General features: G+C 39.9%; 1 protein-coding gene across 1 annotated transcript in view; it reads left to right on the top strand.

Annotated features, from left to right (window-relative positions):
- Window positions 1-26,461, top strand: part of myt1b (myelin transcription factor 1b) — a 132,871-nt gene that overhangs the window by 9,220 nt on the left and 97,190 nt on the right. The window contains exons 2-4 of the mRNA XM_055048294.1: window positions 876-941; window positions 1,118-1,748; window positions 2,026-2,138. Of these exons, the coding sequence (XP_054904269.1) occupies window positions 2,030-2,138 (109 nt within the window). The 5' untranslated portion in view covers window positions 876-941; window positions 1,118-1,748; window positions 2,026-2,029. The remainder of the gene's footprint in view (window positions 1-875; window positions 942-1,117; window positions 1,749-2,025; window positions 2,139-26,461) is intronic.

The following is a 26,461-nucleotide window of genomic DNA, read 5'->3' as shown; positions in this document are numbered from 1 at the left end:
TGCTTTGCCCAAAATCAAAATTAGCAGGTCAGGCCAACTGAAAAACTGTAAATGGTGCATACTAATTTTTATTCAATAAAAGGGTGAACTTGTAGGCTTTAGAGCTTGAAAGAATTCTTGCACAGCAAGATTTTGTCTCTGATCAAATAAAACTAAGATACACAAGTAAGCTGAGATTGTAGTCATAGATGTATGATCAATACTGTATGATGCTGTATCAAGACATATGTCCCTAACCCGTCATCTGATTCTCCTCATCTCAAAACTCATCATCAGAGAACATACTGCTAGATAAACCTTCCACAGGCTGAAAAAAGTAGTTTTCCATTTTAGTGCATTCAGTAAGAAGGAAAAAAAAGGTTATTAAGAACTGAACTTGGCTGTGATAATTCAGAGCAGATTTATCGCAAACGAGAACCTCTTCACACCACTATGAGTTTGCAAATCAAAATACTTCCCCTGCTTGGTGACCTTTAAATCTTATCTGGCGCTGACACTTCTTTTTTCTAAGACGCTGCATTTACAGCGTGATGCCACAAGGGGGCAGGGTTTCTCCGCTTTAAGAATAAAAAAACAATTTCGGTCAGAATGAAACCAGTCCAGCTGCCTCCCTATTTACAGTAAATGCTTGACTTTTCGGTTAACCACGGGCTGTGTCAGCATTAGTATTCCCAATAATGTTGTGTTTCTCCTGAAACAACTTTAGGGTGAACAGCATGGAGTGCAGCTGCTGTGTAGTTCAGAGGAGCGCAGTAAATCCCAGTGTCCAGACGTTCCGTTGGTGTATTCAAACATAGGCAAATGGAGGGCGTTGTAGACATGCTTTGGTTTAGTTGTGTATTTGAATGGCAGGTGCTGTTTCTGTGTCTGTTTAGGGAAATAACAGAAGGCTCCTCCCACGTGCCCTCACCTCCAACCGACATCAACTGACAACAATCCAGGTGAGGTGCCTCCCCTGCTGTGCTGCTTGTCTACATGGTTTGAGTTTTAAACTCAGAAAGAAGTGACACTGTGATCCTATTATTAGCAGAAAAAGGAAAGAAAAAACGCCTCATACACACATTTTCTTTTTCCGGCTGGACTATAAAAAATTTACTTGAGCTTCATTTTTTTCCAGAAGTTTGCCTCTGTGGTGTTTGGAGTGGGAAGCCATGGGATAAAACGTTCAAGCTGAAGAGAAGATCCGCTCAGTCACAAGGCAGAACTATGAAGAACTGTGTGGGATGCCTGGAGTTGCCCGGGGGAACAACAGCTTGCCGAATGACTCTGCTTTTATGTTGTACTTTTACCCTCATACTTTAATTTAAGATTATCTGTCCTTGCTTTAAATTCTTCTCTAAATACACTGATGTTTAACTTTGAACTTTCCAAAGCATGCCTACATTCCTACCTTTGCTTCTGAGGAGCACGCCACAGGCTGAATGCAATCAGAGCGAACATAAATGTGCTTTTCCATGGAAATATCCCCTGTGAGATTTTTGCCCCTCAGCCTCATTTTTGTGGATGTGACCCCCCATGTTTTCGCACTCCTTCTCCACAACCCATGCAAGGACAGCATCGTGACTCTCCTCCTCAGCGCCAAAGTATCACCAAAACCAATCAGTCTGCATTCTTTAAGAAAAGAGGATCTTTTCTTTTGGTGTGTCTTATCCTGTGATCTTGACGTAGAGTTTGTAGAGTTGTTTATGAAGAAATTAGAAGGTTTTCAACGTTGAAGTCGGAGCATATTGCAGTTTTTGTAAGCTGAGGTAAGCTGATGATTTATTTTTTATATCTTTATTTTCATGACACAGGAGTTTTAAACTTTCTACATATACATTATTTGTTACGGATCTACCAACGCAAGACTCCTATTTGTATTATCTGATTATAACAAATCCAATTCGGTCGGAATGAAACCAGGTTTCATTGGACTACTTTCAGTCCATTCCCTGATTTCCCGCAACTTGAAGAAGTTGTGGGAAATCAGTGCTTCCTCAACTTCAACTTTTTAGTACTTTGAATTTGGTGGCTTTCCTGCTGTAGGCACATGGTGATGTCCAGCCAAGTTATTCTGCAGGGTGACGGGTCATCACTTCCACTGCCCACTCACTCTGACTGGGACCAGGCCATGAAGGATTGTGGATTCTCAGAGAAAGGTCAGTCCGATGCCTCAGAAAGAGGAGGCCTGTTTGTGTGTGTCTGTTGGACATTTCAGATTTGCATGTTACAAGTCTCTACTTCATCCAGTTCTTAATTTCCGGGCCTGTATGTATAATGTACTGAGTAAATTATTCCTTCTCGCGTCATTAGAGGTTTATCCTGAAGGGAGGGAAAAAATGTGTTTGGCCTTTAAGTGGCAAGAAGCCGGTTGAAACAAAGGGGAGTATTCTGCTGCTTTCTATCCAGAAGGACAGCTTTGCGTTGTGGGATACCACAGAGTTCAGATCTTGTTCCCATTCTCCTTGTCCTTCCAGATTGCTCTATGCTGATAACATCAGCTGTACTGCGTTCTAAGACCGATCATATCCCATGATAACATGATTCCTGTAAATGCTGACATCATTTGTTCTTCAAGCCCCTCTGCTTAATTGAGTCTCAGAAATGTGTTCATGAGCATTGTTTCAAATAGGTGTCTTCAGATTACTTTTTTACTTAAAATAATATTTGGAAGCTCACATCAAACACTAAACTGGAGATGATAAGTCTTGCATGCGTTTGCTTTTGCTTGTCTCCAATGTTACCCATGCTGGATCAGCATCAAATTCTGCAGAACTCAGCTACGAGAATATTTGCTGCTTCAAACAGAATTACTCACTCCAGTTGGAGCTTCTCTGCACTAATTCCTGTTCATAATGTTTATAATTTCTTTGTGATGTTTTCCTGCTATTAGCCCTCACTAGTTCACTCAGCGTAGAGTGTCAAGGTTCAGGACTTTGTGAAGAGATTCCTTGTCTTCATATGTGACGTTTCTATCTCATTCTTCTGCCATGTTGCTATTCCTGCAGTGTATTTGACAACTGCCAAGGCGTAGCCATTGATGGTTTGGATGTTTTTTTTTTTCTTTTACTGTACAACTTGCTTCTCAAAACCTTCTTCTTTGCATTTGTTTGAGGCTGGTTTCCTTTCAGTCTCATCAAGGTACCGATTGCCTGCGGAATCAGAAGGTATTCATAGCTATCTTTAATATCTGTAATGTTGTTTTCTGATCGCAATCAAATTGTGCAAAATTTGGTTACCCTTATCTAGTCTGAATGACACCCCAATGTCCTTGCTGTATATCCTAGTTTGGTGGATACCTATCTCCTTCTTAATATACAGCTTGATTTCATCCATGTTGTGGAGGTGACTGATTGTCTCCATTTTAAAACTCATATCCATATCCACTTGTTCTTTGATGTTCAGATGGAGGCGGTTCAGACTAGAGACGCATTGATTCGTTATTAATATCTGTATCGGTCCTGATATTGAAAACAATTCTCGTTTGAGTATCAGTAACAATGTGCCCGATCCATAACAGCAGATCTAGTCAGTCTTATTCTATATTTTGTGCCTATTTTATTGACTATTTTGGTCAAATGTATTTTGTACACTTTTGACCAAAATAGTCAACCTATGGTTTTTGTAAGTTCCAGTTTCTTTGTTATTTATTTTACATTGCTGCACTCCTAATTGCACCGACTGACCAAATTAAAGTTGTGTTGTTTATAGATGTTATCAAATCAATTTTAATTCAGTACTTTTATGTCTCTGCTTAAAAAACAATAACAAAAAAAAGCGCTTCAAGTCAATTCAGCTCTGATTTTCTGTATCAACTGATAATAAACTTCTGATAGCCATATCGGTATTGGATGTAAAAAAAAAATGTATGGGTGTGTCCCTACTTCAGACCTTCAGACCCACTGATCTTTCTCTATGACAGATTTCAATGTGCTGTTGCTGTGCTGCAGCTATAAGCATTCATCTGCCCTGTCAACTAGTGTCTGTCAGCTAGATGCTGACGTTGTATTTATATTCTTTTTGTAATCTCAAAGCACTGTGATATGTTTTTTTTTTTTAAATCTGTGAGAACATCTGTATACATAACCTTTACTTTGCGGTGAAGCAGGCATTTTGCAGTTCTCTCCAAACTGATCTGATTCAATGTGTCGACTGAGGTATTGCTGTGACCTTCTGGGTGTCTAGCAGCTGACCCCGGATCAGATTGAGGTTGGTGACATTTTACACCTCAGTGCCTTCATATGGCACATTAACCCTTGGATGGGACTTCATAATAGGGTGTATAAATCTGTGGAGTTGAAAGCAGGAGGTAGAAGTCAACATCAGAAAAGAAAAACAAGTTCTTGACTTCAACAAAGCCTCCCTGTATTGCTCAGTTAGTCTTAAAGATTAATTAGACTGTGGAGCACTGCGGAAAGAGAGGACTTTACTGCCTATTTGCATAATGTTCATATAGTTTCTGCAGTTTTGCTCAATCGAGAGAGGAGAGGAGCGGAAAGGGAGGTTTGCACTTATCGTAAAACAAAGTGTGACACCGTTAAATGCTGCACTGCTTTTAGTAAAGATCCATCTCTACTTCAGAGTCGTTATCACCCTCCTTATTATAGATTCAAAAACAACACACGCGCACAAAACGCCCCCCAAACGCCCCCCAAACGCTCGCTTTGGTTGACACACTCCGTTTAGCTTTGTGGGATTGTGTGTTTGCATTTGCATGTGCGAGTGTGTGTGCAGCAGGCTGAGTTATGAGCGTGAATGGAGTGCACGGTGTTTGACCATGTGCATTGTGTTTTATGAGATGAGCAAGCTTTAATGACTCTGTCACCAGTAAATGGGAGCTGATTTGTGGCACAGCTGTCGCTCCACACTCTCCCATCACACATTTAGACACACAACCAATCTGCATCTGAACTGAGGCCACACCTAAACGTCCGCATTTACCGTATATATGTAAAATGTGATACTGAGATGTGACAGCTCATATAGATTTTTGGCACAAACTGTCTCATAAAGGCATTTTGTGGCAACATAAAGTATTTGAAATGTACCACAACATAATCAGGAAAACATTACATGTTCTCAAATCCAGGCAGCAGTTCTACATAAAATCTGATATTTAAAGGTACATAATAAATTTTTGAGCTTCATGTTATAATGTTATTCTCTCATCAAGAACGTACCAGCAGTGTTGCCTTGATTCTTTCATCCATGTTTGAGAAATCCTTTTCTCTCCTTGGCAACCATTCAGCTGTGCAAAGCGATTGGGTGGACTTAGCTCCACCTCCTCCACAGAACTTCCACCTCACGGAGCGTCCCTCCCCTCGACTCCTCTGCTCAGTTCCCCCAGACTAGCCTGCAGCAATTAGCAAACACCTGGTGGAACTGCCCATCTGCTGAGCTCTTTACAGGAGCTTCTTCTCAGTGCAACGCTGGCCAAAACATTGTTAAAGGGTTGATACAGGAGCAACGTTGTGATGACTTTCCGAAGACAGAGATTCAGGAAGAAAATAAGAGTTTTAAAGAGACAGAGGCCCAATTTCAAGGTGTTAAGTTAGGATGTAATTTTAATTTATTTTAAGACATATTTGATACAAATAGCATTTTATTAACAACCTAAGTTAACATAGTTACTTGATTGATGTATAAAACCAGTTGATATAGTTCCTATGGCATGTTTTGTGGTCCCGTATAGCATATTTTTTATTTTATCCAGTGAAAAGCTGAATTTTCAACTGCTTGCTTCACATAGATGTCCTCCAACTTTCTGTTTGCATTGAGGGAAAGTGTGAATATTAATTTGTAATATGATTTTGGTAGATTAACAATTTTGGAAGACTGATGGAGTCTGCTGGGTTTCTTGTTTGGATACAAACAATTGAATAATAAGCTGACCATACTGTTTGATAACAGTATGACCCATTTCAATTTAAATACAATAAAATTCAAATAAATTGTGTTTCTGTTCTATTCAGACTGTAGAAGTTTTTGAAACATATTTAATTGGTTTATTTGTGCTCTACGAGACATGCTAAGTGGCCGGCCTAACCTTAAAAAGCTGATTGGTCAAATGGATTTTCTATCTTAAAAAGTCAAAAATTTTATTTATGTGAAATCAAATGTGTAAGTGACAATATTCTCCATAACACATCTTTATTTCATCTTGTTTCACAGCGTTAAATCCTAAAGATGGTTTCTTTAGGGTACAATTCTAAAAATTGTGTAACAAAACTCATCTAGGAGTTTTTTCTTTCTTTCTTTGCTTTAGAGTTTCACTCTTTGTGATTTTGGTGAGCAATTGTGAACTGCAAAAGATTCAGAACAGGGCTTAGTGTTGTTCAGAATAAATAATTCTATGTTTTCCTTCTATCTCTTTTAATACACTTGAGATAGAAGGAAATTATTAGAAAATGCAAATGAGAGCTAGGGTTAAAGGAACTCCCTCTTTAGGGCCGAGTTTAGACAGAGGTTAACAGAAGGAATGGAAAACTTTTGTTTGATGTCATTTTGTCCTGCTAACTCCTGAAGCCAGCATGAGAACTGGACCAGCTGTATTTTGGTACTGATAAATAGAATGTATGAATTCAACTCAGTGACTCTTCTTCAACCTCGTACATCAAGAACTCAGCATGGAGAACGGATCAATTCTCCACAGTGTGAACAACTACCTGATACAATCAGCTGGCGGTTGATAGAACAGGACAGACAGATATAAGGAACACAAGGAGTTAATTCCTCAAGTCATTTTAGTTTGATATTACAAATTGCTTCAGGACATTAGCATTTAAAAATGAGGGAAAAAAACAGAAGGGAAATACTTTTTCACATGACAATATATTATTTTGTCTAAGAGTCAAAAGGACTCCAATGTCAAGAGATTAAGTTGTGTCAACACATAAGTTAACAAAAGCCAGTTTTAACTGGATATTCTGGTTGTTGCTAGAAAGCTTTGGAGTGAGTGATTCTCTAATTGAACTTATAAGCTACCAAAAGAAACACAAGTTGACCTGGTTAGACTGAGACGCCAGAGTTCTGATGGGGAATTGAGAACATGATTAAACATTTCTTGTTGATCTCATCATGGAGGTTGTTTCTGGTGCAGCGGAGGCAACCTCATGCCGGTATGATAAGTTTTCCTCAGTATTTCATTGCTTTTAGTTTTGTAGAGCTTCTTTTTTTTTACTAAGATAAGTGTGGGATAGTCTGCTGTAATCCCAGCTCATCGCCAGCAGATGTCACTGTTGAAGAGTGTTTCAGGAGTTTTAAACTCCAGCGGTAGTTTTATTTTTAGTTTTGTCTGCCAGCACTTGCGCCTCTTCTTCATCGCTTTATTGCATCAACTTGCAGCTGTTCAGACAGTTGTGTTGATCTGTCCATCTGTCTTGTTTACAGACTCTGAGCTCGCTGACAGTGTAGCAGGTGTGCCCTTTTGATTTCACCGAAATGTCAGATGACAGTGTGTGTGAGGAGTGTTTGTCTTATCAAGTTTGGAATGATTTCCTATGTTCTGCTCTCACTCTCCCCTACCGCCAGCTCCTCTGTGTCTCCCCCCACCCCCTTTCATTAAGCGGTGGGGCTGCAGCGGCGATTCCACTCATGTGTGCTGCACCTTGTTGACTTTAGGCTCATTAGGAGGCCAAATGAATATGACGAGTTTTGACATTAGGCTACAGCTGGAACAAATGTGCCAGCCGCTCGCTTTGCAGCCCAGCCAATTCCTCCCCCTCCAAACACCCCCAGCCCCGCCGCGCTCTCTCCAATTTCTTACCAAGCATATGCAAACATGTGCCTGCTTGTTTTCGGAGAATAGCTTGATGAGGTTTTCTGCAATATTGGGAGATGTAGATGCGAGGCCTGTAGATGTGAGGCCTGTGTTGTTGAATTGAATTGCACGCTTTGATGCAGAGACAGATTGTAAAACTGTGCTTTTATTAAATCCTTCATTAGGATTCATCAGTGAGATTGGATCAGAAAAAGGTCACCGTGCAGATGCAACCCCCCCCACTTCTTTCCTCTTTGTTATACCCCACCCACTCCTTTATATATGTACATCCACCCTCTTCCACCGTGTTTACCCCCATCTTCGCCTTTTTGACTCCACTCAGCAAAAGGCAGCACCTCATGCTTGCTTTCCTCCCTGGCTAGCTTTTACCCAAAACAAATTTGCAATGAAAATGGGTAAAAATGATCATCATGAGCCTGCTAGGGAAACACAAGGTGAAAGTGACATTATCCCGCCCCACCACCCTCACTCCTTCACCCCCCTCCAACCCTGTCGTCCTCGCAGCCTGGCGCCAGTGGGACGGCTGTGCCACAAATCATTTGTATACTCTCATTTCTGCAAGCGGCCCGTGATGTTGCTTACTGCTTAGCGAGCAGATGACTTTTAGAAAGAAGAGTGAATTTAGAGGAAGGGGATGACGAGATGGGGAGATGAGGGAAAAGGGGCTGCGGGAGGGAGGTTGGGGGGGGGTAATTTGCGGCGCGCGAGGAACGTCTGTGGGAGTTGAAATTGAGAGGGAAATTGTGTGCGCCATATGTCAAGTTCTGCAAAGGAGGTTTTCATGGCACACCTTGGGTGTGTGTGCGTGTGTGTGTTTTCTGTTGCAAAATGAACCATCTGGGTTGTTTATTGAATCACCTTCACCATTGTCTGTGTTCCCTGCTATTATCAGTGAAAGAGCTACAGGAAATGTGCTGCACAGATTGTCTGTAGCTTAGTGTTTGGTCATCTTTGTCTGTCTCACATGTTAGCTCTCTCACACACACACACACACACACACACACAAACACCCTTCCCCCATCCAACGGCCAGTGCAAGACATGATTCTTCTGCTCTGATGAATATGTTCTCCACGCAAGTCTGAGCACGGAGGTTCCTAGCAGGCAAACGCGTGATGTTACCGAGGATTATTTCACCTGCAACACAAGCACAGATTTATTTATCTTCCGGCTTCATCAAGCAGCTATATTACATCTAAAAGTGCAAAAAATGTGTCGGCTATCATCGCTCCTTTTCTCACCCCCCACCCACACATCCTCCCACGTTCACACGCTTGCTCACACATCCCCTCGGTGTGGAGTAAATATAGAGCAGAGACAGTGTGGCACAGTGACCTGCAGAGGAACTCGTACACTTCGCCTGCTACTTCCACTGGGGCCTGTGCTTTCAGGAAAGCCATGAAGTATTCATGGCTTAGTCACGGGATCTGTGAGGCAGGGATGGTGGAAACGGCAAAGTCTCTGGAAGTGCACTGCAGGCGGCTCAGCGGGGCTCAGATGATGTTACACAATATGCAGGGTACAGGGATCCACTGTCAGCTTCTGTTCGCCGCTTGATCTGTAAAGGAGAGCTGCATCTCCCTGAAACATTTTCACCTTACAGGACTTTACGTTTCATTTGATCTTGTGCATGTCTGCTTTACATTCGTCTGATAGTGTTTCCGTGTCTCTTGTGTTTGCATGTTGTCTTTCCGCCCTACTACCCGCTTTGAGAGACCGTCCAGTTCTTCCTTTTCACCCCAAAGGCAGTCTGGGAGGTGGGCATCCCGAGCGTGAGCACATTTAGAAGGAGCTGTTTGTGACCCACATTCATATGATCCAACCCTGTGAGGCCTCAGGAGAGCTTCAGGGCGGCTGTGCTCTCTGTGTGGGGCGCTATGTGAGGCAGAGAGATCAGGATTCTGTTTCTAGAGAGAATTTTGTAGCTCATGAACATCGGAGCTTCCTTTATGTCCAAAGACACTACAGTTAGTGAAGATTGGTGTCTGCTTGCTGTTATCCATCCGTCTATACCCACTTACCCTTGTGGGGTCATTATTCAGCAATATGGTGAATCTTTAGAATGCTCTAGCAGTGATTGTTTTGCAGGATTGTCCTGTATGTCACTCCATCCTTCATCTCTGACCCATTTCTCTGTCCCTGAGATAACTTTTATTTAATTGGCACTAAGTAAATGAACTGAATTGAATTAAAGTATTTGTTTAGTAGAGATAGAAACTCAGATTCTTTTCACCATTTTTTAAATAACGGACAAGCTTAAAGGGATCCACGTCTCGTTGAACATGTTGGCATGAATATCTTGTAATTTTCCTTGTAGCATAAAACCTGTGGTTTGGAATGCGTAAAAAACACACATGATTACTTCAAAATTGTTTATTTATTACATTTTCACCTATAGAGGTCGGCATATTTTAACCAATAGTGGATAGGGTAGCCTCTGCCTACTGCTGAAAACACGCCGACCCCACTGCCACTCTACAAGGATAATAGATAATGAATGGATGGGGATTAACATTAGAGACCTTTAAGTTTACATTTTCAGAACATTATTGGGCTGAAATAAAGAGAACTGAAATGATTTCCAACATTAAAGAGCCTGTCTCATTGACACCACAGATGGAGGTGTCTTTGTAAAGCCCAGCAAAACACATAATCATTCCTTGCATAAAATAAACATTAAGCAGCAATAACAAGTCATTAAAATGTGAGATTCAGAGCTCCTTTTAAAGATGAGAGACAATCGCTACTTTTTCTAGTAGAAACAGAGGTCTCCTTCTGTGAAAAAGTATTGATTTCATGTTTCTCAAAGTCTCCCCGAGTCGAAAGTACTTGCAGACAAAGTTTGTTTACATCCTCATTACGGATGAGGAGCGTATCCTCCAGCAGCTTGGTGCTGTAACCGGTGCTTTGTACCATTTCAGGTGGCACACAAAGTTATCTTGTTCGGCAACAGAGTGGCGCTTGTGACAAACTGCAAACTTTTCAAACAAGTTGGAGAATAGGCCCTTTGATTCCCAAATCCTCAGCGTGGAAGCGCTCCTTCCTCAGACCAGGTGGGCGCCATTGAGAGGGAAATGTCTTCTCGCAGGGTGAAAGTTTCGGGCTGTAACTCATGAACGGGACGGCTTTGAAAACGCTCAGCCGGCTGCTGAGTGAGTGAGTTTTTTGGAGACACTGAGCTCCTTTGGTGTTGCTTTTGGGGCTCATGAATAATTCGCCTGTGCGGCTCGTCACTGTCCTTGTTGTTGTTGTCGCTGCAGTGTCACTCCTGTCTGAGGGAGAGAGACGGAGGAGACAGAGGATTCTTTACACTTCAGTCTACTCCATACTTCCTCTTTCATTTACACAGAGAGGAAGTGTCGGGGTTGTGTATTGCGCGTTTGAGTCTGCAAGCGAGAGACGGAGGCAGAAAGAGAGCAATCGTGCCTGCCTGTCGAGCGTAATGGTCTGTTTGTGCTGCTGTAAGGGTTTGAGGGGAGGACAGGAAAATGACGAGAAAAGAGTGACACTGTGAAGAAGACTCTATTGCTTCATGGGCTCATTTTTTTCTCTCTCTCTTTGAGAGAAAAATGTCACATATTGACTAAATGTATGTTGTGTATTTCTCAAAAGAAGTTTAAATGTAAAAAAAAACGATGACACTTCAAGTGTCTGAAAAAAAGTTATGAAGCTTGGCAGACTTGCAAACAGAAAAATAACCAGCTTTTAGCAAACCAACTCCACGAAGGATAAAAATATGACACAGACTAAAGTGAAGTTCATGTTCTTGACATCTACTTAGCCAGTCTGTAAATCATTTTATGGATTTCTCATGTGTAGATGCTAAGTAAAACTTGTCAAATGTTTGTCAAAAACCAGACACAGTTTACAGTAAGTGGCTAATGTCCTGCACTTCATCAACCCCACCCACTACATTCAGTCATTCACACACTGATAGTGGGCAAGCTACTGGATTGTAGCCATATCTGCCCTGGGGCAGAGTGTCAGAAGTGAGGGTGTCATCACTGGCACCTCCGGGACCTCTGGTCAGTACCAGCGGGCAAAGCGGGGGAAGTGTCTTGCCCAAGGACTCAATGACAGACGGTAGGGATTGAACCGGCAAACCATTGATTGAATTACAGAGGCAATAATTTTCTCAGAATATATCAGCACAAACACCTGCCACCAGCTGTCAGCAGCTGGTGGCAGGGCGTGTTTTTCTGCCTCACTTGCTGTTTCCATTAACTCTAAACTTGCGCAATATGACATTTTGAAAATAAATTCATTTAGTGGAAATATGCCAATTTTGAAAAAACAAAACAAAAACAAAACTAATGTTTTGGATCTACAATTTTGATGCTAGGACAAGAACAAGGTGTTTTTTTTGTTGCTGTTTTTTGGCCGTATCAGAAAAAGCGTATTTTGAAAAAACTGCAGTGGGAACACTTCTTTAGCATCACACAAGTCACATGATCAACAACCACATGTTACTACTGGCAGAAACAACAAAGAAGAAGATGACGGGAAGTGGTTGGAGGATGATGGCACTCCAGGTTTGTCAATGATGTGAACAAGCTAATGTGAGATTTTAGTTGGATTTCTTTTTTAATAGAAAAACCACTCTTGTGAAATTGTGTGGGAGATTTTTTTGGAGGTTTTTTTAACTGCATATTATCTAAGCTTTTCGCACATTTATCTAGGCTTTGTGGATTCACTGAGTCCATCATTAAGTCCTCTTTATACCAGTGCTAAATGTGTGGTTATCCAAAATGAAACTTGACCTAAACCAAGTCATCAAAAGAATGACAACCCCAAACATAGCAGCAAATATATAACTGAATATCTGAAAAGGAAAGGAGTCAAGGTGGCCCAAGGTGGGCAGTCTGCTCTTCTGTCAGCCCTCTTGGCATCAGAACCCGTGCGATGTATTTTAAAACGGCTTGTTTGTAAGAAGTACAGATGGGGGACGTCGGCTCAGCTTGGACACTTTATCTCTTACAGACATCAAAGGTACAAAAATAGGCTTGATATTCTGGTCAGAAATCACTGTTTTTCCTTATCAGTTCTCGTCTTGTCCTCCTTTGAGTGGAAAATTTATAAACTGATACATTATCACCCCATATGCAGGTTAACACAAAGTCAACAATGCAGTAACATTGTTTGGATTAGAAGAACTTTTGGACCCTTTTCTACTAGAACCTGCTGGAACTCTGCTCCACTTGACTACACATTTTGGGTGGTTTTCCATTGGAATTGAGTAGCAGCTCTAGTGGGTAGCTGAGTCTGAAAAAGTAATATGGTGTGATCTGCATGTGACAAAAACACAGCAATAGAAAACATGGAAGCAATGTTGAGCCTTCAGCCTGTTACACCAGACGATTAACTGTGTTTTACAGAAATAACATTAATCTGAGAGTCCATTAAAGTCATTTACCAACAACTTCACATTGTCAATGCTGAAGATGGTTGTACGAGCTGCTAAATCATAAAATTGACTTAATTCTTTTAGCAATGGTTTTTGAAATTTGACATTAGTTGATGAATAAACGCTATTTGTTCCCTTTTTTTTGTCAGTCTGATGTTGAAGCATTTATATTTTTCCAAAAAGTGAATTTCTGTCCCAACACTCCCTGAAGACACCTATTTAATGAAGTAAAACAGTCCTGGACAGAATGAATGAGAGCTTAGATGGGACTGATGGAAGGTGTATGTGTGGGTGTGGGGGGTAGTCGGGTGGAGGGGGACCCCCATTTGCATGTAAATAGCCAAACGCAGCAGTTCTCTGCTATGCGGATGACAAAAAGCATTCTGGGATTGCCTGGGTCTGCTTGCCATCCATCACCAGAGAGAGCCGACGCAACATGAGAGAAAGAAAGACGAAAGGCAGAAGGTGCAACACAGATCAAGGACGCAGGATAAACACTGTCACTTCACGGCGCCATCTTTCCTTCAAACTCCTAATTCAGAGTTTCCTTCTTTCCCTGACCTCTTGCTTTTCTTTACTCACTTCATCCACTTACATACGCCACTTCCCCTGCCAGCCTCTTCCCAACATCCCCATCATTATCTTCCCCATCTAAAGATGCACTTTCGCCCTCCGCTGTTTCCCATAACTCTGTTTTCCACCCCGCCCCCTCCCGCCCCGCTTTCTCTATCTGTCTCTTCTTCGATTTCCCCGGTGGACTCTTACAGTAAGCTGCCAACGTAATTTAAATGCAGTGCTTTCCCTTTTTAAATGGATGGTGTGTAGGACAGGGGGAGGAAGAGGAGAATGAAGAGAACAGGGACGGGGGGAGAAATGAATTTCATTATCACACATATCGAAAAAGGTTTATGACTCCGGCTCTGTCTGCAGAGGCCTCAACAAACAAAATAAGCTGACATGCATCATCTTGTTCGGCCCTCTGATGCATTTTCATTTTCATATTTGGTTGAAAAAAAAAAAAAAACTTTGTTTCCATTTCATTAAAGCAGGCTTTCGTTTCCTGTGGAATGCATGCAGGTTTTTGTGTTAAAATGGTAATGTGATGGTAATGCCTTACCTTGACTTTCTCTTATAACTGACCCCCTGTTCTTACTCACCTGCTTATAATAGAAGGGTCGTCGCAGATGACTGGATGAATATATCAGAAGCTTATTTGATGCAGAACAAAAGACACAAAAGCCAGAGAAAAAGTCATGACATTGTGATTTATGTTGCAAAATATTTGGCTTCAGGGCTTTAAGCCTTTTCAGTGTGGAATCCGTTCAGGAACGCGGACTCGTTTGTATTGAAGATTGTTGCAAATTTGCTTAATTAATTTGAAAAAAAAAAAAAAAAGCTCTTTGAAGGTTTTTGAAGGAATTTATTGGAGTTTCGAGAAGAAGAAAATACTTTAAATTTGACTCTTCTTTGTTTAATTGATATGTAAAGCACGCGTTTTGTCTTCATGTTGAATGTCTGTCGATTAAAATTCACCGCTGTCTGTCAGCGCATCTTTCACTGCACACTTTCAGATTCTCAAAAGAAAAATTGTGTTGAAGTTTTATCTTGCCTATTAACAAATATTTTAGTAGACCAAAACTACTGCGATGTTGCTATGCAGGCAGCAACAATTCCAACCATTGTGTCAGTTTTTAGCATTTGTAAACAGCAACAATTAGTTTATTGTTGTCCTAATAAATCACAATTTTTATCATAATCATTTTTAGTGGCTCCTTAAATGAGATAAAAAAAAAAACAAAACAAACAAGCAGGCGAGTAAGACAAATCTCATATTTTAACATGTTCACATTTGTGTGATTTTGATTGATACTGACTCTCCAGTGGGGTTCAGATGTTTTCATATGACAGCGACTGTTATCTGCATGTGGGAAGCAGATTGACAAAATATTATTTTTCATCATCATGTTTTGACAATTGTGTTGGTGATGTCTTCTTGCTCTTGCAGATCGGTATCAGACAAAGATATTCTCTGTAAGTACAAAATACAATTTTCAGTTCTGCCACAGGAGAGAATTTTTGAGCATGAAACACTGAGTCTCAATCAGATGTGAGGTGAAATTGTACCAAATGTTTATTTATTTATTTATTTTTTAACAATGTTAGTTCCCCATTTAACAAGAGAGGGATTATGTAATAATAGACAGGTTGACCTGTGTGCCTTTGTACTGTAAATGAAATCAAACCCTTTTTGTTTTCACTCAAGTTATTTTTTTATCAGCTGTTAAAATTTGTGTGATGCTCAGAAGCACCTTATCCATTGCTAAAAATAAAAAGTCAAAACAGAAGAAATGTCCATTTCCAGTCAGCAATGTTGTGGTCATGGCTAGAGGTGTCCGATTTATCGGCCAACCCATTTATTGGTGCCAATTTTCTTAACTTTTGGAGACTGGTAATTGGTTGATTTTATCCCCCAACCTTATCTACCTAAAATCAGCCAAAGTCCTCTATTGTTTTCCCATGAGAGGTTTGACTGATAGTCTGGTTCACCAGGTCATGTCTGCCCATTTGCAGTTAACGATAGTCACCCTACTGTTGCCAATTGAGTGACTTTCTTGCCATATTTAGCGACATTTCCGACAAAAAAGATGGCATCAGCCAAAATCAAAATTGGCAGGTTAGGCTTTTTAAGGATCGGTAATTGGGGATTGGCCTAAAAACTGCAATCAGAGCAGCGCTCATTATGGCATCAGAGGAACATCAAAGAACAAAGAAGAAGCAAAATGAAGAGAAAAGCCAAACTGTGTTCAGTTGAGAGCAAAAAAACAATGAGCACATTTCATCTTCCAGCAAAAGTCTCTCATATTTGGACCAGTGAAATGCTGAATTACAGCACAGTTCAATGGTTTTACCTTCCTGGTTTTAAAAGTCCTTATCTATGCTTGTGTTTATGTGTGTAAATCAATCACTGCTCTCTCTGTATTGATCAGGATTCTGTTTCTAGCCTTCCTGCTTCTGTTTCTCTCTGTGCCTGTTTCCTCTTTGACATAAATGCTGCCAATCAATAACACACCGATAGCAAATAAGGTTAAGTTTGGAGTTTTTTTTTTTTTTAAGGCTTCTGCTTTCTTTTGTTTTCACTCGCTGAAGTGCATTAGAGACCTCCACATTCATTTTCTCGTGTTTTGATTATTTCTCTCTACCTTCTTGTTATCACTGCATTGTATTAGTTCCGAATCATTCATTTTCTTCTCAAAATGTGTTTTTTCTCCCTTAAGGACTAATTAGCCTTGTTGCAACTGGAGGGCCAAACAGGCGCAGTTTTCGTTTACTCATTATTTATGCCACTAACCTTTGCTGCAAAGCATTTTTTGTGCCTCGCTATATCTTTTCGCCAAAAGAGATGATTAACTCTTTGGAGTCTGGCTACATAAATCTTGGTTCTAAAAGTAACTGATGTAAATGACGTCAAAAGTAACTGATGTAAATGACGTCAAAACGAGTTAAACCTGCAAGGAGAATAAGATCTACATCCCCAGAGTCACTTTCATTCTGGTCAAGATACGTAAAAATCCATGCATTTATCTCATCCTGTACTGTTTAGAAAAGCTTTTTCTTTTCATACATTTATTCCCTCTGGAGAGAAATCCAACATGAGAAACTTAAAGAACTATTATCTGATGGTGCCACCAGTTGTCCAAAAGCAGATTTCTTTAAAGGGACAGAATTATGTGTTTTCCAGGCATATAGTGCTATTTTCAGTACCAAAATAGGAACTGTTATCTTCGGATGTTAAAAAATGCTATATATGCCAAATATGACTTAAAAGAAATTTGACTTTGTAATTTAACTCTTTGAAATTGGGCTTCTGTCTCTTTAAAACTTGTGCTCTTTCTGAAACTCCGCCTTCAGAAAGTCATCACAGCACTGCTCCTCTGTTAACCCTTTAACAATGTTTTTACCTGGCTTTACACTGAGTAGTTGCTTGTATAATGAACTCAGCAGATGGACAGTTAAACCAGGTGTTTGCTAGTTGCTGCTGACTAGTCTGAAGGAGCTGAGTGGGGGAGTCAGAAGGGCAAGCTGCTCTTTGAGGCTAAAACTTGGAAAATGAAGCTCTGAGGAGGAGCTTCATCCTCAAAGGCGGGGCTAAGTCCATCCCATTCAGCTGTGCCTGGAGCATAGCTGAATGGTTTCCATGGAGATTAAAAGATGTTTTAGACATGCATGAAAGAATCAAAGCAGGTATGTCTTTGATGAGAGAATAACATGTTATCTAAATCTTAAAAAGTTGATTTTACTTTATATTGCCCCTTTAAAAGCATTTTTATAATTAGGCTTTGCTCTTTATAAACTTGGTAATACCTGACATTATAAATATGACCCAGTTCTCTTAATGGAGCCGCAAATGGTTTGTTGGAACTTCCACAGCGGGTCTTATAAACTCTGGATAAACCCAAATACAGTGGACTGGTATTCATGGTGGTTAGCGACCACAGCCACCCATGCTTTGCTAAAATCTACAAATACTTGAAACCCGCTATAAAAAAGCTTATAACTACTAATTTTAAATCAAATCAAATCAAATTTTATTTGTATATTTCAGCAGCAAGGCGTTTCAAAGTGCTTTACATCATAAACACAAAAACACAAAGTCATGCATCATAGAATAAACAATACATTGTTCCATATTACATTTCAAATAAAACTCAAATAAAACCTGTGTGTTTTTAGTTGTGATTTAAAGGAAGTCAGGGTTTCTACTGTTTTACAGTTTTCTGGAAGTTTGTTCCAAATTTTTGGTGCATAGATGCTGAAAGCTGCTTCTCCTCTCTTGGTTCTGGTTCTGGGGATGCAGAGCAGACCAGAACCAGAAGACCTGAGAGTCTGGAAGGTTGATACAACAACAGCAGATCTTTGATGTATTGTGGTGCTAAATTGTTCAGTGATTTGTAAACTAACAACAGTATTTTAAAATCTATTCTTTGAGCTACAGGGAGCCAGTGGAGGGACTTTAAAACTGGTGTTATGTGCTCTATCTTCCTGGTTTTAGTGAGAACAGGAGCAGCAGCGTTCTGGATCAGCTGCAGCTGTTTGATTTGATGGACAGACCTGTGAAGCAACTTTCTTAAAGAAACGTGTGGGTAGGACATCCAGACAGCAGCTGGATGTCCTACCCTTGAACTTAATTGACTAATAATTCCTTCTAGGGTTTTATAATTAAGTAGTTGAAAGTGGGTCATTTTTCATGTATTTGTTTTGTTTGGATTTGGCTTTAGAGTTGATGTACAGATTAATCCTCTGATTTTTTGAATTTTCTCTAAAAATAAGCTGGAATACTTGTTACAGGCAGCATTGGATTGGAGTTCAGGTGTTAACGTCATAGGAGGGTTTGTGAGTCTGTCAACTGTTGCAAATAAAGTTCGAGCATTGTTAATGTTTTTGTTTATGACATCTGCAAAGAAAGCCTCCCTTCCATGTTTTAGTGTTGAGTGATAGTTACTTAGTCTTTCTTTATAGATGTCATTTTGAACGTGAAGTCGAGTTTTACGCCATTTTGGTTCTGCCCTGCGGCAGAGTTGTCTTGCAGATCGAACTGTTTGTGCTTTTCTCCATGGAGATTTCTTCGTACCAGACACAACCTTTACTTTAATTGGGGCAACAGAATCAATGATATATGAAACTATATACTGAAAATCATCTACCAACTTATCTACATCATTACAGCTTAAGGGTATTTCTTGTTTGTTTAATAATTCAAACAAGAAATATAGCTTTATATTTATTAACACAATAACACAAGCTAACATCTATGACTTTCCTTATTTATGCTCTTTGGGGTACCGCCAGAAAGTGCCCAGTGAAATGAGTGGTACTCTTGGATTGACTGCTTTGCAATCACCAGCCAATTTCCAGATATTTCCTTTGGATATTCAAAAGAATGTTTTGTGGCTCTAAATTGTTTATTGTCTGTAAACTTAGGGCAAAAATGGCTCTTTACGTTGTTACGGTTGAAGAGTCCAGCTCTAGATGTTGCCACCAAACAGCCAACCAGCTGTTTGGGAGTCATGCCTGGAAAATCCCCCTATTGTCCCAGCATCAGAAATGTAGATATGTACCGTTTCCTGAACAAGTCTGGAAGTTTGTACTTTGGTCAGATGAAACTAAAAATTGGAATTTTCAGCAACAAATCCTCCTGGTGGATTTATTTCAAAACAGAAGATCAATACCTGGAAGAAAAACACACGATGTTTAATGCTAAATATGGAGGAGGGTATTTGATGCTGTGGAACAGTTTCTCTTCAAAAGACCCTGGCAACCTTGTCAGAGTAAAAGGGAACACTTTGATATATCTGGATATTTTTAGTTCAAATCCAAAAAAGATTGATTGTCATTGAGTCTCTCAGAAGGATATTGATCGACTGCCAGAGCGTCACAGAAGTGGTTGCTCAAACACAAAATCAAACGTCTTGGTTCTTATATATAAACTCTGTTGAAAACTGTTGGAGTAAGTTGGCGAGAGGAAAGTTTCAGGTTGTAGGCTTTTGATAATCTCGTATAAAGTAGAACGCTTAAAGATTTTTCTCTTCATAGACTCTAACCTTATGAAAATTTTACAGCAGACTAAATGCTGCCCTTTTTGACAAAATAGGGCCGTTCAAAGCATTGATCCCAGAGGTGCCACTAATTGTGTATCAACTAATTTAGATAAAACAATTATTTCTTAACATTCAATATTTGCATCCCCTGAATAAATTTACTCAAACTAAAAGGCTGTATTATTCAAAAAATGTTTTGTGTGAATTTTTACTTTTGCATTAAAAGCTTGTTCACAGATTTACCGGGGGGGGGGGGGGGGGGGTCAGCAGATTTTTTCATGTCTGTAAATCAATAATAAGAGGTAGATTCTCTGTCTTATAATGAAGGCAAAATGTAACATTTGAGTCTTTAGAAGTTAATATACTGTTAATTATTAGGCTGTTCAGTGCGGCTCTGTTGTTTCATGGCATCTTAGCGACTTCATGGAAAAAGACATTTGCCACCTGGTGTGAAGAAAAGTATTGATGTGAATGAAAATGAATGTTTTCACTCCTTTCATGGACTGCCAGTGGTGGTTTTCAAATCTGATTTTGTGGCTGAAACGTTAATTAATGACCTTCGGGAACACAAGTAAATCTTGGCCTTGTCTTCAAAGTTAATCCACTTGTACACTTTCTCATTCATTTCATCATTTAGCAGAGTGAAAGCCCAGGATAACAAGATGTTAAAGGTCTTCCTGGGAGTTGTTGGATGTGCGCCTCATTTGTCAGCATCCAAGGACACATTTCCAGTTTCCCTGTAGACTCTAAATGTCTAAATGCTGGGATGGTGACCAGATTAGACCTAACACCTGGTGATCAACAAAGATATGCATCCTGGGGGTTTAAGAGACATATGACTTCAATTTTTCTTGTGTTCTCAATTGAAGGTGCATTTCAGTGAAAAGTAGCTAGACAGCTTAGCTAAGAACAGAATTGTGAATCAAGAATTGTGCAGGTGATATCAAAGAAGGGGTCCAATGTTCACATGTAACTGTTTTTGATTGAAACAGATTTTGATTTTAGTACATGTGACCACTTAATGCTACACATTCAAAGAATGACTGTTTGCAGTTCTTTATAATCCATAAAATGTTTAGAAAATCTACTGGTCATAATAATTTGGAACAATGCAATTTGAGTTTTTTATTTTTTAAATAAATACTGTTCTCATGGGGAGCTTGCTCTGTAAAATTTGATTTATACTGTAATAGTTCATGGCTTTAAAATTATACTGACCATCATTTGCATTGACCATTTAAGAAAATCTGGGAAAATATCACTTGCATAATAATTTGGAACACTGTGAATTTGCAATAAATAAAACCAACTCTGTGAGACTTAATAATGTGGGTTTGCAGAAATTCACCAAGTAGGATCCCACATCAAGGCTATGATTCCTGGTGAGGTCTCCAGCAGGTGATCTCAGCCTAAAATGTGGGCTATAGCTTCAAACAATACTGGAAAAATCCAGTGTACAATTTACATGTTTCAGATTCTATATTAATTTACTAAATTTCAGAAAACCTAATGGTTCTTCATACCTTAATGGGGCATTTTTGGCCTTTTAAGAGGAGCACACTGAGTAATAGCTAATATATTCACATTGTAATTCTGTGATCTTGAATGTGCTAACAAACTAACCCAAAGGTTTCAGAGAAAATTTACTTGGATAACTGATGCTTGTTTGCTCAGGAGATAATCATAACATTACAAAATTTGCCAAGTCATTCCAGAGCAAGTGAGGATTTTTATGGTGAACAATTGGCCAAAAATGCCAGACAGGAGGATAAAACTTAAACAACATAATTAGAAGAAGCATTAGTCAGTCCATCCATTGGTTATGAAACAATACACCTTTGACAACAAGAGAAATCCATCAGGACTGATTCTTATCCTGACTGTCTTGTGAATCTGCTTCTGTGGATAAAAGTCCGTATGAAATCCAGCTTATATGTCCCTTTTGTCAAATCATCAGAACAAGTCATCTCTGACCTCCTCATGTGAACATAAACTCAAATTTAAAAGTACGTTAGTTTAAAATGACTCCTGATGGTGAAGACATATTGGACTGACAGCATGGCTTAACTCACTTCTCCTTATGTGGTATGAGTAAGCCAAACTTCCTGTTAGTATATTTATGTGTGTGTGCGTGTGTGTGTGTGTGCTTAACTTCACCCCACAGCCACAGTCATCCCAACAAGCCATATGGTCGCATCCTAATCTGAGCCTTTTCCTGCTGACAGCACTGAGATTGACTTCTGTAATTAGATCTGATAATCTTCTCTTGGTTGCACTGAGAAAACAAACTGAGACGAAGCAATATTCAGGCTCAGGAGCATTTTTGAATCACAGAAGGGGAAAAATAAAGACACATTTGAAATTCAGCAATATCTTTTTATCAGGCCAGTGAAGTCCTTTGTTTCAGCATCACCTTTTAAGAGCATTGATGGATGGAGGCTCTTTGTGGAGGCTTGAGAGCGCTCACTCTGATTTAATATTCTAATCTCTGACCGCTCTGTAGCTGTAAACCTTTCCTCTCACGTGCCATGACCGTGGTGTGATCTCTGTTTGCCCTCCGGCCATTTCTTCATTGTATCTCCACTTGGATTGTTTGTTGGTAGTTACCACCTCTGCAGTGGTTACAGGATTTCAGCTTGAGTCTTGATGCCTCTTATGTCTAATCTGGTCTTCTTTTCTTCTTTCTGTACTTCCTGATGTCTTAATTTGACCTGAATTCAGCCTTTTTGCTTATTTATTTTCACCATGGTCTTGATTTTTTGATGAAGGACCAGATTTTTCTTTTATGTAACAGATTAACAAATTATAGGAGGAGGACATTTTCTGACTGACATCGAGCAGCAACAGGGCTACGAGAACGAAAGTGCTACTCAATGCTATGTAAGACAAAAGGAAACTATAAAAACAGCTGAAACTTTAGGAATGGAATGGCAAAGCATTCTAGTTCAAAATCTCTGGCACACCTTGAAGCTTTTTGGTATTCAACCTTTATTAGACAACAAAATAGATTTGAGGAAATTAATGGTTTAAGACTGAACCTTTTAAATAAGAGACTCCTTATTCATTAATTTGGAACATTGTAAAACAGTGCTATTAAAACTGAAGATACTGGTTATATGCATATTGGTTGATGCTAAATGAAAATATTGTCATGCAGCTTAAAGTATGCCATATTTGTGTTCATATGGTATCCTGATTAAAGGATTCCTCAGACATGCATGAAAGGATCCAGGCAACACTCCAGGTGTGTTTGATGAGAATGTAACATGATGTAAAGATAAAAAAAGTCAGTTTTGTGTAATATCGGCCCTTTAACTAACCATAATGATAGTAAAGCATTCCCATGAATAAGATACATTATGAGTATTACATTGAAAATGAGTGCCAAAAGTACACAGAATCAGAAACAAAAAACAACTTTAAAAATCTTAGAGAAAGTCCAAAGAACCAATGGTCAAAACTAGTTTACAAAATAAAAAATATCCGGCAGGATTCTCTGCATTGAGCTGTCCTTCCTGGATCCCCATCCCATCCCCCTCTTCTCTCCTTCATTTCCTCCAGAAGGCCAGTGCCTCTCTAATTACTCTATTCTTGTAAAATCTTCACCCACAGCTTCTCTGAGGGAGGTCTGTTGTCCCTGGATGGAGTGGCTTCAGGGGCCTCTGTGTGTCCCCTGTCAAAGATTGATCAGATAGTCCCCCTCCCACACACATACACAAGCACAAACACACACACGTGCACAGACTGCTTGGCAGAGGATGTGTATTCAGGGCAGGTGTGCAAGGAAAAGAGGAAATGGAGGGGTGAATGGCTTTAGAAATGAGAGGAGAAAGGTGGTGGGGTAAAAGCAGAGCTTATCTCCCTCGCCGGCCTTCTTCTCTTTGCCCCTCGGGGGCGGATAAGGCCGCTGATTGTGATGTTCGATCTGTGTGTGAGTTCAGGGCCATGATATGTTGCCGTCCGTGTCAAAAGTCACTTCATTCCAGGAGGGCTTCCCCCCAGCCGTCCCCAGTGTCCTTCTAGGAGTTTTTTTTTTTTTTTCATGTGCGGTGGTGCGTGTGTATTTTCATTGTGGGGAGCTAGGTCTTTGCTTCTGTTCTGTGTTTGAGAGATAGCAACTCATGAGCGATATAAACCCATAGCAACACAATCCCGAACAACAAACCACGACAAAAGTGAGAAAAGAGAAACTTTCCTCCTCAGATTTCAGAGTCGGCTCCAGCAGGAGCCGGCCCTCGGAGGTCTGTGGGCTCTGGTGCTCCTCTTTATTGTGTTTTCGTGCTGTCTGAGCGTCCTTCTTCCAATCTCTGGGGTTTTGCCCAGAAAGACATCTCTGATTCACTAATACAATCAGCGGAACCACAGCTGCACCACCATGTTGGCTAATTACATCATGGAGTCAGTGATAAAGTCTGGAGTGGGCTGCTGCATCTTTCTGGGAAGACAGGGCTTTTTTTGTGGTCTTTTAGCTTCTCCCCCTCTCTTGTTAAAGTTTAGCGGAAAAGTCATTAATGAATTTCCAGTCAACAAAAGCCTGAATCAGCCTTGCAGAGAGGAGGGCTTGTTGTATGTAGATGTGAAGAAAAACTATATTAAAATGAATATGATCAATCTGAGTCGGTTTCTGTACAAAGATGAAATACATCAAATTCATACATTACATGCGACCGCCTATAATCCTTTTAGTTTGAATTGGAGCTCAAGTAGAAGTGAAGCATCAGTTATTTCCGAGAATAACCTGAAATTCATCTGTAGCTTACCTGAAGTGACCTTTCAGGTAAATTAGCTTAGAATAAGACAATGTTGGAGTCATATGTTTTTGGTTAGCGGTACAAGTATTTTAAATTTGAAACGAGATTATCCTCTGATAAAAAAGCAGCAAAGTAGCCTCTTAGCGCAGGAAACATATGACATCCGTGTTGCCACGTTGGATATTCTTGCAGAGTTTTCCCAACTGTTCATATTTGATCTCACCCTGTCGAAGTTTATTTTTTCTACTGAGTATCTTAAATGAGGCACATGTAAGATTTGCAGTTTTTGCATTTAAGACCTTGTCACAGCATATGTAATTGTTTGTTGTCAGGCAGCCCAACCGCCTCAATGGGAAATCCCAAAGCAGCGTTGTTTGTGGCTAATTGCTAGCCTTTTACTGTCTTTTAACTTGGTTATTATCTATACAATTTCTGTCATTCAGTCACAATTTATTTCCCACTCAACATCTGGACAGATAAATGACTGACCAACCTATTAGGAAGTCTCAGTATTTACATCAGGGTAACTTCATGTGTGTGTGTGCATGTTAGTTCACCCTTAAGAACAGGCCACAGTAACGCATCTACACTGCTTTTGCAGTCAGGGAGGATGAAAGGATTTGTTTTTTTCAGGGGTGAACTGGAAATGAAAAAGTCAGTGCTATGCTGCTTGCTAATGCGCTCATAAATGTTAATATAATCTCTAACATATTTTACTGTACTGGTTTTAACTCTGGTTTCAATTATTCATTCAAAGCAACACAATCACCTTGTCTCCAGAAATCTTTTCATGCACTTTTGGATAAGGTAAGCCACTTTTTTTTCTTTTCTTTTTTTTTTTTTTTTAACAATGAAGCCTTTGCCCTGTACTTCATAAATATTATAGTTGCACTTTTAAGTTATAGTTGTTAACATCCTTGGCATACATGTCTTTCTTTCTTCCTTTCTTTCTTTCTTTCTTTCTTTCTTTCTTTCTTTCTTTCTTTCTTTCTTTCTTTCTTTCTTTCTTTCTTTCTTTCTTTCTTTCTTTCTTTCTTTCTTTCTTTTTCTTTTTCTTTCTTTCTTTCTTTCTTTCTTTCTTTCTCTCTGTCTTATAATAACAATAATAACAAAAACCTCTCTCTGACCCTAAAACTCCCAAGTAGTTACTTTTGTTGAAGGTGATATCTGACACTGGCTGGTGTGATTTTTTTATGTATTCTTTTTAAGAGCAGCTGGAGCCGAACATGACGGATCAAATCAGCAGATGTATTGATTTGGTGAGTGGAGACAGGGATCTGCTTTCTCTCTAATCATTGAGAAATGAGAAGCTCTTTGGACTGCGGCGTTCGTGCCGGTGAAAAAGGGGCAATCGAACGGGGCCTCGGCCTCATCTGAAATTCATCTTTAATCTTCATGAATTATGAATCGAATTCTGTGGTTGAAAAAGAAACGGCATTTACATAACCCCCCCATGACCGGCGCTTCATGTTTTATGTGTGCTCTGGTTCTGGACTACATTTTTTTATTTTTATTTTTTACAGCAAATTATTTCTCACTCTCCTTGTGCTCGACGAACCAGTGCAAAGTGTTGCCACCTGAGGTCCGCGTCGGCGCACGTCTTTGTGCGCAAGAAGAATAAATGTACAAATACATGATGATATGTGCGTTTAGAGATGCTGTGTGTGAGAGCATGTGTGATTTCCATTAGAATTGCTCGTCCCTGTTGAATCATGCAAGTCAGCAGGAGGAAGTGAAGCCTTCTCCCTCTGGGCAGTATTATGGCAGCATGAGTAAAGGTATTTTCAGACACAAAAAGCAGTGCTTTAAATTTCAAATGGGATTTTGGAGGAGGGTTGAAAAGAAGAGGCGAATCTGTGAAGGGATTCACGCCACTTTTTACCCCTCGTCCTCCTCCTCTTCTTCATCCGTTTTTTTTCTTCGTCTCTTTCTTTCTCTCTCTCGCTCTCTCT

The sequence above is a fragment of the Poeciliopsis prolifica genome, unplaced genomic scaffold, assembly GCF_027474105.1.
Source record: "Poeciliopsis prolifica strain line A6 unplaced genomic scaffold, Auburn_PproV2 SCAFFOLD027, whole genome shotgun sequence".
NCBI classification, from domain to species: Eukaryota; Metazoa; Chordata; class Actinopteri; order Cyprinodontiformes; family Poeciliidae; genus Poeciliopsis; species Poeciliopsis prolifica.
Note: the sequence above shows the minus strand (reverse complement) of the source record. Positions and strands in the feature narration are given on the sequence as shown.